Source organism: Oncorhynchus mykiss, chromosome 9, assembly GCF_013265735.2.
Source record: "Oncorhynchus mykiss isolate Arlee chromosome 9, USDA_OmykA_1.1, whole genome shotgun sequence".
Taxonomy (NCBI): Eukaryota; Metazoa; Chordata; class Actinopteri; order Salmoniformes; family Salmonidae; genus Oncorhynchus; species Oncorhynchus mykiss.
Window position 1 is genome coordinate 23,795,324 of NC_048573.1, and position 17,768 is coordinate 23,813,091.

The 17,768-nt window shown below is 41.7% G+C and overlaps 1 protein-coding gene across 2 annotated transcripts; it reads left to right on the forward strand.

Annotated features, from left to right (window-relative positions):
• The first annotated feature begins 6,827 nt into the window (after positions 1-6,827).
• LOC110531761 (zinc finger protein 239) lies at positions 6,828-9,488 on the forward strand. 2 transcript variants are annotated; one of them, XM_036987610.1, is made up of 3 exons: positions 6,828-7,570; positions 7,923-7,963; positions 8,511-8,648. In XM_036987610.1, the coding sequence occupies exons 1-3, from the start codon at positions 7,264-7,266 to the stop codon at positions 8,631-8,633; spliced, it is 471 nt and encodes a 156-aa protein (XP_036843505.1). In that variant the 5' UTR covers positions 6,828-7,263; the 3' UTR covers positions 8,634-8,648. The 2 variants fall into 2 exon arrangements, with proteins under 2 accessions (XP_036843505.1, XP_021470835.1); XM_021615160.2 differs by lacking the exon at positions 7,923-7,963 and having other exon boundaries at positions 6,852-7,570; positions 8,511-9,488.
• Positions 9,489-17,768: the final 8,280 nt, after the last annotated feature.

Below are 17,768 nucleotides of genomic sequence, written 5' to 3' on the forward strand. Positions count from 1 at the left end.
GAGAAGAGACACAGTCTGGTACCAGTCACCATGACAGCTGTGAGTTGGGGAGGAGTGAGCACTTTGGGGCAGAGGTCAGGTCAGATGAAGTGAGGAAGAACAGATCTCACTAAGGTTCTGTCTAGCAACCGAGATGCATTGGCTGTTCAGATGTGTAACTTAATAAAATAAGGAGGAGACTCGGCATAGGAGAAAGGGTTACATATCGGTGCTTGTGTGAATATATCGTCTGCACAGCTGTTTGACCCTTTGGGATGAATACACTTGGTTTAAGCTTTCATAGTGTCTGAGTTCTTACTCTAATAATTAGAACCTAACAATATAGTGCCTTCAGAAATTATTCACGCCTCTTGAAATTTTCCAAATTTTATTGTGTTACAGCCTGAATTAGAAATTGATTGATTAAATTTAGATTTTGTGTCACTGGCATACACACAATACCCCATAATGTCAAAGCGGATTTATGTTTTTAGAATTTTTGAACTTATTTACAAATGAAAAGCTGAAATGTCTCGTCAATTAATATTCAACCCCTTTTGTTATGGCAAGCCTAAATAAGATCAGCTTTTCCATAGACTCTCTCTGTGTAAAATAATGTTTAACATGATTTTTGAATGACTTCCTCATCTCTCTACCCCATACGTACAATTACAATTATCTGTAAGGTCCCTGATTATTGGTAGATGGGTAAAAAAAAAGACAGCAGACATTGAATACCGTTTTGAGCATGGTGAAGTTATTAATTACACTTTGGATGGTGTATCAATACACCCAGTCTCTACGAAGATACAGGCGTCCTTCCTAACTCAGTTGCCGGAGAGAAAGGAAACCGCTCAGGGATTGGGCCAATGGTGACTTTAAAACAGTTACAGAGTTTAATGGCTGTAATAGGAGAAAACTGAGGATGGATCAACAATGTTGTAGTTAGTCCACAATACTAATCTAAATGAAAGAGTGAAAAGGAAGAAGACAAATATTCCAAAACATGCATCCTGTTTGTATCAAGGCACTAAAATAACACTGCAAAAAATTGTGCAAATCAATTTACTTTTTGTCCTGAATACAAAGTGTTATCTTTGGGGCAAGTCCAATAAAACACATTAGTGAGTACCACTCTCCATATTTTCAAGCATGGTAGTGGCTGCATCATGTTATGGGAATGATTGTAACTGTTAAAGACTGGGGAGTTTTGTGGATAAAAAAGAAATGGAATGGAGCTAAGCACAGAAAAAATCCTATAGAAAAATCTGGTTCAATCTGCTTTTCACCCGACACTGAGAGATGAATTCGCCTTTCAGCAAGACAATAACCTAAAACACAGGGCCAAATCTGGAGTTGCTTACCAAGAATGCAGTGAATGTTTCTGAATGGCTGAGTAACAGTGTTGAATCTGCTTGAACATCTATGGCAAGACCTGAAAATGGTTGTCTAGCAATGATCAACTACCAATTTGACAGAGCTTGAAGAATTGTGAAAAGAATAATGGGCAAATGTTGCACAATTCAAGGTGTGGAAAGCTCTTAAAAACGTACCCAGAAAGACACAGCTGTAATCACTGCCAAAGGTTCTTCTACGCAGTATTGGCTCAGGTGTGAATACTTATGTAAAGGAGATATTCTGTATTTCATTTTTAATACACTTTATTATTATGGGGTATTGTGTGTAGATGGGTGAGATTTTCTTTTATTTCAACCATTTTGAATTCAGGCTGTAACACAACCAAATGTGAAATAAATCAAGGGCTATGAATACTTTCTGAGGGCACTGTAGAGGAATATAATTGAGCATTTCTTGATTCCAACCATGAAATGTCTTGAATGTGATTTGATATATGATTTGGACATAGCTAAATTAATTTGATTGGACGCACCTACTCATTCAAGAGTTTTTCTTTATTTGTACTATTTTCTACATTGTATCTCAAATTTGGACTCATCAGACCCAAAGACAGATTTCCACCGGTCTAATATCCATTGCTCGTGTTTTTTGGCCAACGCATGTCTCTTCTTATTGGTGTCCGTCCTTTAGTACTGGTTTCTTTGCAGCAATTCGACCATGAAGGCCTGATTTACTCAGTCTCCTCTGAACAGTTAATGTTGAGATGTGTCTGTTACTTGAACTCTGTGAAGCATTTATTTGGGCTGCAATTTCTGAGGCTGGTAACTCTAATGAACTTATCCTCTGCAGCAGAGGTAACTCTGGGTCTTCCTTTCCTGTGGTGGTCCACATGTGAGCCAGTTTCATCATAGCGCTTGATGGTTTTTGCGACGGCACTTGAAGAAACATTCAAACTTCTTGACATTTTATGGATTGAATAACCTTCATGTTTTAAAGTAATTATGGACTGTTTCTCTTTGCTTATTTGAGCTGTTCTTATTTGAGACTTGGTCTTTTACCAAATAGAGCTATCTTCTGCATACCACTCCTACCATGTCACAACACAACTGATTGGCTCAAACACATTAAGAAGGGAAAAAAAAATCCACAAATTAACTTTTAACAAGGTACACCTGTTCATTGAAATTCATTCCAGGTGACTACCTCATGAAGCTGGTTGAGAGAATGCCAAGAGTGTGCAAAGCTGTCAAGGTGGCTACTTTGAAGAATCTAAAATTAGTTTAATACTTTTTTGGTTACTACATGATTTCAAATGTGTTATTTCATAGTTTTGATGTCTTCACTATTATTCTACAATGTGGAAAATAGTAAAAATAAAGAAAAACCCTTGAATGAGTAGGTGTGTCCAAACTTTTGAATGGTGTTACATGTAGGAGCTTTAGAGACCTAGTTGCATATTTATAAATGTTTATCTGAATCATGAATAAGAAATTGCCTTAAATGCAGTAGTTAATGTAAAGTTTGTTTAAAATTCTTACTAATCAATCAACACATGCTTCTCTTTGTACTTCACCATTTAATATTGAAAAATGAAAAAATAAAAACATTTACATTAGATTTACGTTTTAGTCATTTAGCAGACACTCTTTTCCAGAGCGATTTACAGTAGGTCACCCGTGGAAATCGAACCCACAACCCTAAATGTTTTGTAAAAAACGTGCTCCTTACCTGCTCCAGTCAGCAGAGGGCATGTGTGTTTATATACAGCTGAAGTCAGAAGTTTACATACACTTAGGTTGGAGTCATTAAAAGTCTTTTTTCAACCACTCCACAAATTTCTTGTTAAGAAACTATAGTTTTGGCAAGTCGGTTAGGACATATACTTTGTGCATGACACAAGTAATTTTTCCAACAATTGCTTACAGGCAGATTATTTCACTTATAATTCACTGTATCACAATTCCAGTGGGTCAGAAGTTTACATGCTGAGGTTTACAGCAGGTCAGCCACCAGGGGGAGACTCGTTGAGGCCTGGTGACAGACGGAGTATACATCCCGAGTTGATGGCTCCATCTGCTGGACGTGCCAGGTCTTGATGGGCTCTAGGGCCAGGACTAATTGGGGCTGATTGGTGAGAAATCAAGGGCTGATTGCTCACCAGCTGGACAAGTCCCATAAAGCTGCCAGAAGGGCAGCACATGGGGCAGAGACTGGGGCAGGAAAGGACTCCCGTATAGTTGGGGACGGACGGTACCATAGGTAACAGGAGGGAGTCCAGTTTTTGATCCCCACAGGATACAGCAAGACCCGGAGCCCAGAAGACGGTATCCCGGAGAGGGTCTCTTGGGGGACACCTATTCTTTTCTTTTGGACTATTATTTTAATAAACACCTTTGAAACTGAGCTAATCCTACTCTGTCCGTGTCTGATCTGTGGAAACGTTTTGACCCTGGTCTGCCTATGCCTTTAAACAGCTTGGAAAATTCCAGAAAATGTCATCGCTTTAGAAGCTTCTGATAGGCTAATTGACATAATTTGAGTCAAATGGAGGTGTACCCGTGGATGTATTTCAAGGCCTACCTTCAAACTCAGTGCCTCTTTGCTTGACATCATGGGAAAATCCAAAGAAATCAGCCAAGACCTCAGAAAAAAAATTGTAGACCTCAACAAGTCTGGTTAATCCTTGGGGGCGATTTCCAAACGCCTGAAGGTACCACGTTCATCTGTACAAACAATAGTACGCAAGTATAAACACCATGGGACCACGCAGCCGTCATACCGCTCAGGAGGGAGACGCGTTCTGTCTCCTAGAGATGAACGTACTTTGGTGTGAAAAGTGCAAATCAATCCCAGAACAACAGCAAAGGACCTTGTGAAGATGCTGGAGGAAACAGGTACAAAAGTATCCATATCCACAGTAAAACGAGTCCTATATCGACATAACTTGAAAGGCCTCTCAGCAAGGAAGAAGCCACTGCTCCAAAACCACCAAAAAAAAAGCCAGACTACGGTTTGCAACTGCACATGGGGACAAAGATCGTACATTTTGAAGAAATGTCCTCTGGTCTGATGAAACAAAATAGAACTGTTTAGCCATAATGACCATCGTTATGTTTGGAGGAAAAAGGGGAGGCTTGCAAGCCGAAGAACATCATCCCAAACTTGAATCACGGGTGTGGCATCATCATGTTGTGGGGATGCTTTGCTGCAGGAGGGACTGGTGCACTTCACAAAATAGATGGCATCATCAGGGAGGAAAATTATGTGGATATACAGAAGCAAAATCTCAAGACATCAGTCAGGAAGTTAAAGCTTGGTCGCAAATGGGTCTGCCAAATGGACAACGACCCCAAGCATACTTCCAAAGTTGTGGCAAAATGGCTTAAGGACAACAAGGTTCAGGTATTGGAGTGGCCATCACAAAGCCCTGACCTCCATCCTATAGAAAACTTGTGGGCAGAACTGAAAAGTGTGTGCGAGCAAGGAGGCCTACAAACCTGACTCCACTCTGTCAGGAGGAATGGGCCAAAATTCACCTAACTTATTGTGGAAGGCTACCTGAAACATTTGACCCAAGTTAAATAATTTAAAGGCAATGCTACCAAATACTAATTGAGTGTATGTGAACTTCTGATCCACTGGGAATGTGATGGAAGAAATAAAAGTTTAAATAAATCATTCTCTCTAATATTATTCTGACATTTCACATTCTTAAAATAAAGTGTTGATCCTAACTGACCTGAGACAGAAAATTTTTATTAGGATTAAATGTTAGGAATTGTGAAAAACTGAGTTTAAATGTATTTGGCTAAGGTGTATGTAAACTTCTGACTTCAACTGTTTTTATACTGAACAAAAATATAAACGCAACATCCAAAAATGTTAATGATTTTACTGAGTTACAATTCATATAAGGAAATCAGTCAATTAAAATAAATGAGGCCCTAATCTATGGACTTCACATGACTGGGCAGGGGTGCAGCTATTGTTGGAGGCGGTTTATGGTAGAGAAATTAACATCAATTCTCTGGCAACAGCTCTGTGGCCATTCCTGCAGTCAGCATGTCAATTGCACGCTCCTTCAAAACTTGAAACATCTTTGGCATTGTTTTGAGTGTGAAAATATTGCACATTTTAGAGTGGCCGTTTATTATCCCCATCACAAGGTGCACCTGTGTAATGATCATTCTGTTAATCTGATCATCTGCTTCTTGATATGCCACACCTGTCTGATGGATGGAAATATTGCACATTTTAGAGTGGCCGTTTATTATCCCCATCACAAGGTGCACCTGTGTAATGATCATTCTGTTTAATCTGCTTCTTGATATGCCACACCTGTCAGATGGATGGATTATCTTGGCAAAGGAGAAATGCTACCTAACAATCAATCAATCAAATGTATTTATGAAGCCCTTTTTACATCAGCCGATGTCACAAAGTGCTATACAGAAACCCAGCCTAAAACCCCAAACATCAAGCAAATGCAGATGTAGAAGCACGGTGGCTAGGAAAAACTCCCTAGAAAGGAACCTTGGAAGAAACCTAGAGAGGAACCAGGCTCTGAGGGGTGGCCAGTCCTCTTCTGGCTGTGCCGGGTGGAGATTATAACAGTACATGGCCAAGATGTTCAAACGTTCATAGATGACCAGCAGGGTCAAATAATAATAATCGCAGTGGTTGTAGAGGGTGCAACAGGTCAGCACCTCAGGAGTAGATGTCAGTTGGCTTTCCATAGCTGATCAGTCAGAGTTAGAGACAGGTAGAGAGAGAGTCGACAACAGCAGGTCCGGGACAAGGTAGCACTTCCGGTGAACAGGTCAGGGTTCCGTAGCCGCAGGCAGAACAGTTGAAACTGGAGCAGCAGCACGACCAGGTGGACTGGGGACAGCAAGGAGTCATCAGGCCAGGTAGTCCTGAGGCATTGTCCTAGGGCTCAGGTCCTCTGAGAGAAGAGAGAAAGAGAGAGAGAGAGAGTTAGAGGGAGCATACTTAAATTCACACAGGACACCGGATAAATCAGAAGAAATAGTCCAGATATAACAGACTGATCGTAGCCCCCGACACAAACTATTGCAGCATAAATACTGGAGGCTGAGACGGGAGGGGTCGGGAGACACTATCCCTGTCCGACGATACCCCCAGACTGGGCCAACCAGGCAGGTTATAACCCCACCCACTTTGCCAAACACTAGAGGGATATCTTCAAACCACCACCTTACTACACTGGGACAAGGCCAAATAGCAGTGAATTCCAGTGGAGAGGGGAGGTTCGTCGCTCCAGTGCCTTTCTGTTCACCTTCAAACTCCTGCATGTCATCTCTAACAGACACCTTTGCTAACAGGTATTGTGTTAATTTAAAACCTGCACAAGACAGTTCAGAATTGTCAATTTAAAGAAATGTAGGCAATTTATTAATTACTACATTTATTTAGTTCATCCCAAGATTTTTACCTTTGCCTCGATTCAATTGGAACCATTTTCCTGTTTGACCGCTAGGCTCTATGGGCATTATGACTCATACTGAGGTAATCTATTATTTAATGAAATTAAGGAAAAATAAAACGTTTCCCTCAACTGCGTTACCTAATTCAGTCAGCAGTACCAACTCCAGTCCGCAGAAGGCGATATGCGTCTTTCAGCCGACGCTACCAGTGTGACGTACAATCTAGTTAACCGGACGCTTCTTCAACAACAACAGCAGCTAGTCAGCCACCACCGTAGCTTGCTAGCCAACATAGCCGAAGCATTGGGTATCTTTAGGTAATTTCGTTCTATATTAGCCACTGTGTTTTAAAAACACTTCTGTCGTCGTAAAGTTAGCTAGTTACCACCTTTCATTTCATATTTACGTTGCTATAGCTAGCTGGGTAGCTAAAACAGCCTAGTCGCTCAGGCTAACTAACTTGCCAACCTATCTGAGCATGAGTTTACTAAAATACTCTCCATTTGCTAAAGAAGAGGGGGTCTGCTGGACGGAGAAAGAAGCTCTGGGGCTCGACATTGTCGTAAAAGAGGAGGAGGAAGAGGATGTTCCAGTGAAAAAAGAAAATAAAGAAATTCCTGTGAAAGAAGAGGAAGGAGAGTTCAGAGTGAAAGAGGAGGAGGATGTTACTGTGAACGAAGAGGAGAAAGAAAAGGAACAGGATACCGTTTTTGGAGTGAAGGAGGAGGGGGAGATAACTGTCACATTGAAAGAGGAGGATGAGACTGGAGATCTGAATAACACCGGTAAGTACTATATTAAAAACAGGGGCACAAATTCTGTCTGAAGTTGTTGAACTAATGTGGGGTTTTATAGCAGCATTCCACTGACATTGTAGGCTACACTTGAATATGTTGTTCTGTACTGTATTGGTAAAGCTACACTGTAAGATGTATATGCCGTCAAATAGTGGGCCACCAACAAAATGCATGAATCAACTGCGGGTGGAACGTTCCAACAGAAATCTGTTCCAAAAACTTCTGAAGTACAAGGATGCCAACAAACAACGCATACAGAGTAGCATGATACATTCACCTCGCTAACTAGCTGCCGAATAAGCATCAAATCACCACGTAGCTTATTATTGTTTGTCCATAGGAGCCCAGAGCGAGGACAGACATTTTTCGGAAATAATGGTGGTGAGTGAAAAACTTTATTAAATTCCACTCTCCTTACCCGGTATCTTAGTCTGCCGCTATACAACTTTGTATGCTTTGTTGGCAACCTTGTTATTTACGAAGTTTTGGGAACAGATTCCCGTTGGAACGTTCCACAAATTATACCAACCCATCAAATGCATCCAATGATATTGATTTAGCTAAATACTGTTGTCCACAATATATATTATTTTAGTGCTCTACTCAGCCTAAAAACGAACCTAATAAACCAGACTAATACCAGGTCTTGGTATACACTATACAGTCTGCAACATAGCACTGCAAACAATGTATTAGGCAACCTAAAAACATGACTCTCCATGAGAGCAAGATTAAATTTGAAGTTCTACATTATTATTATTATTATTATGGCCATCAAGTTTTTTAAAATTGATGAAATGTTATGAAAACTGACTTCAGGTGATTGAGGGACCTAGTTCTGGATTAAACCTCATAGGAAGACAGTTTTATCATGTGTGGGTTTCATTCAGGTCTCTGTTTAACTAAATACTCTGTTTTTCTTTGGCAGAAGAGAGACCAGACTCTCACTCTGACAGCGGGGAGAGTCCTTCAGGGGAACCAGATGCAGAGACGTCCAAACAAGCGAGACGACACCACTGTTCCCAGTGTGGAAAGAGTTTTACTCAGTTAAGGGGCCTGAAAATGCATAGGAGAATACACACAGGAGATACACCTTACCACTGTATCCACTGTGGAAAGAGTTTTAGGTGGTTAGGAAGCCTAAAGGACCATAAGAGAATACACACGGGAGAGAAGCCTCACCACTGCTCCGAGTGTGGAAAGCGTTTTACCCGATTACTACACCTGACATCACATCAAAGGACACACACAGGAGAAAAGCCTTTCCCATGTTCCCAGTGTGGAAAGGGTTTTACCCAGTTAGGGAGCCTGAAGGAGCATGAGAGAATACACACAGGAGAAAGCCCTTTCCCATGCTCCCAGTGTGGAAAGAGTTTTACCCGTTTAAGGAGCTTGAAGGGACATGAGAGGACACACACAGGAGAAAGGCCTTTCCAATGTTCCCAGTGTGGAAAGGGTTTTAACCGGATAGGGAGTCTGAAGGAGCATGAGAGGACACACACAGGAGAAAAGCCTTTCCAATGTTCTCAGTGTGGAAATAGATTTACCCGGTTAGGGAACCTGAAAGGGCATGAAAGAATACATACAAAACCACAGGAGGAGGAGGAGGAGAAGAAATACCATTGCTCTCATTGTGGAAAGAAATTTTTCAGATCAGAGGACCTGAAAACACATGAGAGGATAGAGAGGCTGTGTTCTGACTTAAGTTTTTGACTGAGAATGTGTGTTTTTGTTCATGCCACATGAAATCAAATTGTAAATGCAAAAGCTTGCTAAAAAAATAGGCCTACATTTGTTTTTCATTTTTAACCTCGAGGCATACAGGATGGTTCTCAATATGCATACGTTCTCTTGAGTACTGTCTTGTGAGGATGAATGTGGAGAAGGCATAAAACATTTGATTTGAGAAGCAATCGCACTCCCCGTACTGTGTTACATCACGCTGCATCTCCCCATTCACTGAACCTTCTTCCAGCCAGGACAATGGAAACAATAGAGACAAAACAAGATAGACACAAAGCAAATATTTTACTTCATAATTATCAGCTAGATACAGTGCCTTGCGAAAGTATTCGGCCCCCTTGAACTTTGCGACCTTTTGCCACATTTCAGGCTTCAAACATAAAGATATAAAACTGTATTTTTTTGTGAAGAATCAACAACAAGTGGGACACAATCATGAAGTGGAACGACATTTATTGGATATTTCAAACTTTTTTAACAAATCAAAAACTGAAAAATTGGGCGTGCAAAATTATTCAGCCCCCTTAAGTTAATACTTTGTAGCGCCACCTTTTGCTGCGATTACAGCTGTAAGTCGCTTGGGGTATGTCTCTATCAGTTTTGCACATCGAGAGACTGAAATGTTTTCCCATTCCTCCTTGCAAAACAGCTCGAGCTCAGTGAGGTTGGATGGAGAGCATTTGTGAACAGCAGTTTTCAGTTCTTTCCACAGATTCTCGATTGGATTCAGGTCTGGACTTTGACTTGGCCATTCTAACACCTGGATATGTTTATTTTTGAACCATTCCATTGTAGATTTTGCTTTATGTTTTGGATCATTGTCTTGTTGGAAGACAAATCTCCGTCCCAGTCTCAGGTCTTTTGCAGACTCCATCAGGTTTTCTTCCAGAATGGTCCTGTATTTGGCTCCATCCATCTTCCCATCAATTTTAACCATCTTCCCTGTCCCTGCTGAAGAAAAGCAGGCCCAAACCATGATGCTGCCACCACCATGTTTGACAGTGGGGATGGTGTTCAGCTGTGTTGCTTTTACGCCAAACATAACGTTTTGCATTGTTGCCAAAAAGTTCAATTTTGGTTTCATCTGACCAGAGCACCTTCTTCCACATGTTTGGTGTGTCTCCCAGGTGGCTTGTGGCAAACTTTAACCGACACTTTTTATGGATATCTTTAAGAAATGGCTTTCTTCTTGCCACTCTTCCATAAAGGCCAGATTTGTGCAATATACGACTGATTGTTGTCCTATGGACAGAGTCTCCCACCTCAGCTGTAGATCTCTGCAGTTCATCCAGAGTGATCATGGGCTTCTTGGCTGCATCTCTGCTCAGTCTTCTCCTTGTATGAGATGAAAGCTTAGAGGGACGGCCAGGTCTTGGTAGATTTGCAGTGGTCTGATACTCCTTCCATTTCAATATTATCGCTTGCACAGTGCTCCTTGGGATGTTTAAAGCTTGGGAAATCTTTTTGTATCCAAATCCGGCTTTAAACTTTTTCACAACAGTATCTCGGACCTGCCTGGTGTGTTCCTTGTTCTTCATGATGCTCTCTGCGCTTTTAACGGACCTCTGAGACTATCACAGTGCAGGTGCATTTATACGGAGACTTGATTACACACAGGTGGATTGTATTTATCATCATTAGTCATTTAGGTCAACATTGGATCATTCAGAGATCCTCACTGAACTTCTGGAGAGAGTTTGCTGCACTGAAAGTAAAGGGGCTGAATAATTTTGCACGCCCAATTTTTCAGTTTTTGATTTGTTAAAAAAGTTTGAAATATCCAATAAATGTCGTTCCACTTCATGATTGTGTCCCACTTGTTGTTGATTCTTCACAAAAAAAATACAGTTTTATATCTTTATGTTTGAAGCCTGAAATGTGGCAAAAGGTCGCAAAGTTCAAGGGGGCCGAATATTTTCGCAAGGCACTGTATATGTGAATCGTAATCTAACTATCCATCTAGCTAGTAAACAGGCAAAAATGATCTAAAATGAATGTTATGCAAGGTAGATGTAAATTCTTCATGGTTTGCTAGCTAGCCAGTTAGTCCTATTGACTTACACTGAACCTTTCTTTTTCTAGGCAGGACAATGGCAAGAGACAAAACAAGATATACACAAAGCAAACGTTTTACTTCATAACTATCAGCTTGCTATATGTGAATCGTAGTAATATAGCTAACCAGATAGTATAACAAGCAAAAATGACCTAAAACCAATGTGATCAAGGTAGATGTCAATTCTTTGTGGGTAGCTAGCTAACAATTATTTTTGGCTATCTGGCTAGCTAACAGTATTAGCTAGCAGGTTATCTCTATAGATTTACTATGGGCTTAGGACCTACGCATACTACAGTGGGTATTGTAGGCAGGTAACCATGCCAAAATTAACACTGCGTGTATTTATTAACGTAGCAAGATAAAATATTGCAGCCAGGCAACATATGAGATGTGAATAGGCAACATTTCATTCCAAAGTTGGAGTATATTTCCTCTTTCTTCAGCTCAAATAATGGTCTCCATTGAGTTCAAGAAAATGGGAGAAACATCTACGGTGTCTTCAGAAAGTATTCGCACCCTTTGACTTTTTCCACATTTTCTTGTTACAAAGTGAGATTAAAGTGGATTTAGTTGTCATTATTTGTCAACAATCGACACAAAATAATCAGTCAAAGTGGAAGAAAATGTGTTACTTTTTATTAATGGAAAATGAGACACTAATATAGGATGGTAAGCCTCCTTGCTCGCACACGCTTTTTCAGTTCTGCCCACAAGTTTTCTATAGGATTGAGGTCAGGGCTTTGTGATGGCCACTCCAATACCTTGACTTTGTTGTCCTTAAGCCATTTTGTCTTGAGATGTTGCTTCAATATATCCATATAAGTGTCCCTCCTCATGATGCCATCTATTTTGTGAAGTGCACCAGTCTCTCCTGCAGCAAAGCACCCCCACAACATGATGCTGCCACCCCCGTGCTTCACGGTTGGGATGGTGAAGGTACCTGAGCCCCAAAACATCACTACTCTAGAGGAGATCTGCATGGAGGAATGGGCCAAAATACCAGCAACAGTGTGTGAAAACCTTGTGAAGACTTACAGAAAACGTTTGACCTCTGTCATTGCCAACAAAGGGTATATAACAAAGTATTGAGATACACTTTTGTTATTGACCAAATACTTATTTTCCACCATAATTTGCAAATAAATTCATTAAAAATCCTACAATGTGATTTAAAAAACAAAAATATTCTAATTCTGTCTGTCATAGTTGAAGTGTACCTATGATGAAAATTACAGGCCTCTCATCTTTTTAAGTGGGAGAACTTGCTCAATTGGTGGCTGACTAAATACTTTTTTTGCCCCACTGTATGTACAATGGGTCCCCTCTCTGTCTCTTCCACTCTCTTTCCCCACCCCATTCATTGTGTAACAAGCCGTCATATCGGGTTAGTCCATTAGGGACTTTTCATTGCATTTTGTTAGTTATTGATGTATAATCTATCCTGTGTGTGTGTGTGTGTGTTTGTGTGTTTATGTAATTCTGTGTGATGTTAGTAAATAAATCATTAAGCCAATTTGTGTATCGCTGAATCATCATTTAGACTAGGGTTTGTGCAGATTTGAAGTCAACAACGTTCAGAATGAGACTATGAGGTAATTATAATAATGAATGGATGACTGGTATGATAATGATATATTCTTGAGTTAATTTGGGAAATGGTAACTCATTCAACTTTTTCCGTAGTGCCCCAAGACTGCTAATGAGTTAATTATTACATGATTAAAGAAGTGGCTGGAGAGGTGGCCTGGGAGGCAGCTGGAGAGGTGGCCTGAGAGGTGGGCTGGATAGCAGTGGGCACAGTGGCCTAAGAGGTGACCTGGAAGGCAGCTGGCATGGCCAGTGTGTCAGCTAGACCAGGACAATTAGTGACAAGTGAGGGTGTAAAGTCACATTCCTGAAATATATCAGGGTTGTATGCCCAAATGCCGGTGCACCTGAACCCAGCCTGTATATTGGTGGGTGTTGTGGCACCTGGAAGTGCTGTTTTCTCAATGCCTGGAATGTCATATATGGTCATGGTCTTTCCGGGGTTCATCCTCATCCAGGCATCACTGGCAGAGTTAACCATTTTCTTCAATGGCCCGTACACACTCCTGTCCAGGGACTGGAGCTTGTGTGAAAAGTGTAGGGGGAAAGAAAGCAAGACTATGCCAGAGCACCTACAGAAATCAATGGCCCTGATAGACCGGTGTGAGCTGTGGTTGTCAAGGAGAAGGACCACCTTCCTTTTCAGGCTGACCTTGGTATGTTTGGGGAAGTGTTCAAGGAAAATTAGGAAGTTATCCTCCTGCATCCAGCCACATCCATTTCCACTCCCAACACATCCAATTGGTCCATCCTGTACAAAGTGGTTCTGGTATCTTTTGCATGGGAAAACAAAGCTGGGGGGGATTTAGTTTCCTATTGCATTTATAGCACATGCCACTGACACTAGTGTACCCTTTTCTGCTGAGGTGATTGATCCAACCTGTTTGGTGGCACGTTTCGCGACCATTTCTATCAGATGTTTGTATTGTGGTTAATTCCTGTCTCGTCAACATTCCATATGTCAATGCCATTAAAGCTGTATTTATTTACCACCTCACCCAGTTTGCTGAAAAACTCTGCTTCATTTGTTCTGTTGAAACGTGTGGCCCGTGACAGACAAGTTGCTTCAGCACTCCTAATGGCGAGAGTAGGTAAGACGAGAATCAGTCTGCTCCCACCATAGAGCTCTCATCCCATGACTGAGGATGCTTGCAACCATATTGTTCAGCGAGTTGGTAGGCACATATTCTGACCTGAACAATATAATAAAATATGTGAATTACTTCTCCCAATTAATACTTGACATTAATCATTTACATTAGTACTCCCTCCCTTGATCTTAATTGCCACCATTGTTAACTGCTAACTTTGCCCTGACTTACTCCTCACTAATTCCTATCAAATGCTTATCTCACGAGGTGACAATCCATAATATAGATCAGCTGCTCTCGAGAGATACTCTGACAACTTCTGCTCATCCAGGAACACCCTGTTTCCACGACGGTAGCCAACATGAGGAAGCTCTCTCGACCCCTTCTCCTGTAGCTTCTTTCTCTCTTTGTAGAGTCACATGACATAAGCCATACAACTTTGCAACCGATCTGATTACCTTCCCCCTACTCTGCTGCATAATTTGATGCTCTTTTCAAAGTGTGGAGAGATACTCCCCTGTGTCTGTCTTGTCCATGATCTAGACATGCTGAAAGAAAACGAAAAACATCCAGTTTTACTCAGGGTTAGTCGTAACATTTTCTCACATTGTTACAACTAGCCCTGACCCTTGCTGCCATTAGCTAGCTTCCATTTGAGCTAAATGTTTAAAAAATTGCTTTGCTAACTTGCATAAAATATCTCTCCACAAACTGGTTATAAACCTGATATGAGTTTGGTGAATGGAACTACAATGCAGTTGATGTCATCACAAATACAAATATGGTTAAAATAATGACTTTCTTACCTCAAAATCAGATATCTGTCAATAGAATCTGCAGAGTTTATTACAGGGACTTGCTTTTTCACATGAGGGTTCAGGACTAAACTGAACATGTGCACAGTGAATCACATGATTCTACCTCACTCCTGATTGGAGGCTTTGCAAGTGTTACAACTATCCCGTGTTACAACCATCACTGGTCTCCCCCTGCACAATGAGTATAAGTTGGCTGTATACATGGGAATGCCTCGCACCAATGTTCCCTCTAAAATCATTGTGTGCCACGCAGAAATATCAGCCCACAGAGAGAAGCACAAGATTGAATTTCACTCAAATTTCTAGAGCAGTGGTCACCACTACAGCCCGACATCGATGGGGCAGGTCAAGTTCCTCAGTGTCCACATCACTAAGCAATTATCATGGTCCACACATACCAATACAGTTGTGAAGAGGGCACTACAACGCCTCTCCCCCCTCAGGAGGCTGAAAAGATTCGGCATGGGCCCTCAGATCCTAAACATTTTATACAGCTGCACCATTGAGACAATCTTGACTGGCTGCATCACCACTTGGTAAGGCCACTACTTGGCATCCGACCAGTAGGCGTTACAGAGGGTAGTACGTACGGCCCAGTACATCACTCGGGCCGAGCTCCATGCCATCCAGGACCTCTATACTAAGCGGTGTCAGAAGAAGGCCGAAAGAATTGTCAGACTCCCAACCACCCAAGTCATAGACTGTTCTCTCTTCTACTGCACAGCAAGCGGTACAGATGCACCAAGTCTGGAACCAACAGGACCCTTAACAGCTTCTACCCCCCAAGCCATAAGACTGATAAATAGTTAGTCCGGGTAGCTATTGGTTAACTATTTAACAACCTGCCTTGACCCTTTATGCACTCTTGACTCATCACATATGCTGCTGTTACTGTTCATTATCGATCCTGTTACCTAGCCACTTTATCCCAACCTATATGTACATATCTACCTCAATTACCTCGAACCCCTGCACATTGACTCAGTACTGGTACCCTCGTCGATCGCCAAACATTTCTGTAAAAAAACAAACAATAAAGCCTTGTGTTCCTATTGTAACGACCCTGTGTTTATAAGCTCGGAAATCGACTGCCACTTGAGCATGCTTTTGCGGCACAGTCAATAGCGCGCCGGACCTCGGGCTCGAAGGTTGAGGGTTCAAGACCTGCTCCCTGCCGTTTCATTACACTGTCTTGTTTTATTTTTCTCAGGCTGTTGACAGTAGGTGCACCCGATTCAGCTGCCATGTGCGCCGGGTTTGGCGAATTGTTGCCATTTTGAACCATTTAATCTTTCTGAAGGTACAAACTCTGCCTTCCCGGCGGGGCCCAGAGAGTAGATCAAGTGCACTATGGTCATACCGCCGGCCAATTGGATGGCTCAGATTATCGTGTCTGCATTAAATTAGCAGGCGTTAAAGAAAGTTACAGCAACATTGATACTGTAAGATTCAAAAAGTATAGAACCATCACTAGAAAGAGACTTACAGTGAATACAGCAAAGAGCTGCTGTTTTTATGAGTTCATGTTTACGTTCTTACTCAGCACTGTCAACACTTTGCATTCAACACTTTTATCAACCATAAAATGGCCGTTCCAACTATTTCCACTCAGCGCTACAAACAAGCTGTGCAGAAGTAATGAATGAGTAGGAAGTATATCTATAGACTTATGTTGTTATTGTTAGTGCCTTGGGTCTTTTTTAATATTTCACTTTCTCTGTTCACAGGAGAAACAACATGAATTTGTGAATGAGGCAGAAATAATGCGGTTCCACGAGAGTTTCCCCATCAGCTGGAAGACGGTGTTCCTTTTTGGTTAGTGTCAGTGGAGGACAGGGAGAGAGTGATGTTGAGAGGCGGACCCTCAGTCTGCTGCTCTTTCCCTCAGCTGAGATTGAGCGCTGAGCTGTAGTCACTGAACATCATTCTCACGTAGGTGTTCCTTTTGTCCAGGTGGAAAGGGCAGTGTAGAGTGCAGTAGAGATTGTGTCATCTGTGGATCTGTTGGGCACATTGGGGTGGGTCCAGGGTGTCTTGCGTGATGGTGTTGATGTGAGCCATGACCAGCCTTTCAAAGCATTTCATGTCTTCAGATACAGGGCAATATTCATTTAGATAGGTTACCTTGGTGTTCTTTAGTTGAGGGACTATGGTGGTCTGCTTGAAACATGTAGATATTACAGACTGGCTCAGAGAGAGAGGTTGAAAATGTCAGTGAAGACACTTGCCAGCTAGTCAGCGCATGCTCCGAGTACGCATCCTGGTAATCCTTCTGGCCCTGCAGCCTTGTGAATGTTAACCTGTTTAAAGGTCTTACTCACATCGACTATGTCGAGCGTGATCACACAGTCGTCCGGAACAGCTGGTCCTCTCATGCTGGTTTTGCTAGCCTCGAAGCGAGCTTAGAAGGCATTTAGCTTGTCTGGTAGGTTCACCTCACTCGACAGCTATCGGCTGGGTTTCTCTTTGTAATCCATGATAGTTTGCAAGCCCTGCCACTTCTGACGAGCGTCCGAGCCGGTGTAGTAGGATTTGAACTTGGTCCTTTATTGATGCTTTGCCTGTTTGATGGATCGTCGGATTAGTGTCCCCCTCCTTGAAATGCTACCTATAATCCATGGCTTCTGGTTTGGATATGTACGTACGGTCACTGTGGGGACGTTGTCGATTCACTTATTAATGAAGCCGGTGACTGATGTGGTAAACTCGTCAATGCCATTGGATGAATCCCTGAACATATTCCAGTCTGTGCTAGTGTAACAGTCCTGTAGTTTAGCATCTGCTTCAGACCACTTCCGTATTGAGCTCATGATTGAGTATGAACTCTATGAACAATAAAGTCATCGCTTTCATATCAAACTCATTGCTATCATAAGTAAACTGAAACA

What these genes read in the sequence shown, in the direction of transcription:
- LOC110531761 (XM_021615160.2), top strand. Translation starts at nt 7,264, where the DNA reads ATGAGTTTACTAAAATACTCTCCATTTGCTAAAGAAGAGGGGGTCTGC. An exon ending in TGGAGATCTGAATAACACCG is followed by an intron (nt 7,571 to 8,510) that starts GTAAGTACTATA and finishes TTTCTTTGGCAG; the next exon opens with AAGAGAGACCAGACTCTCAC.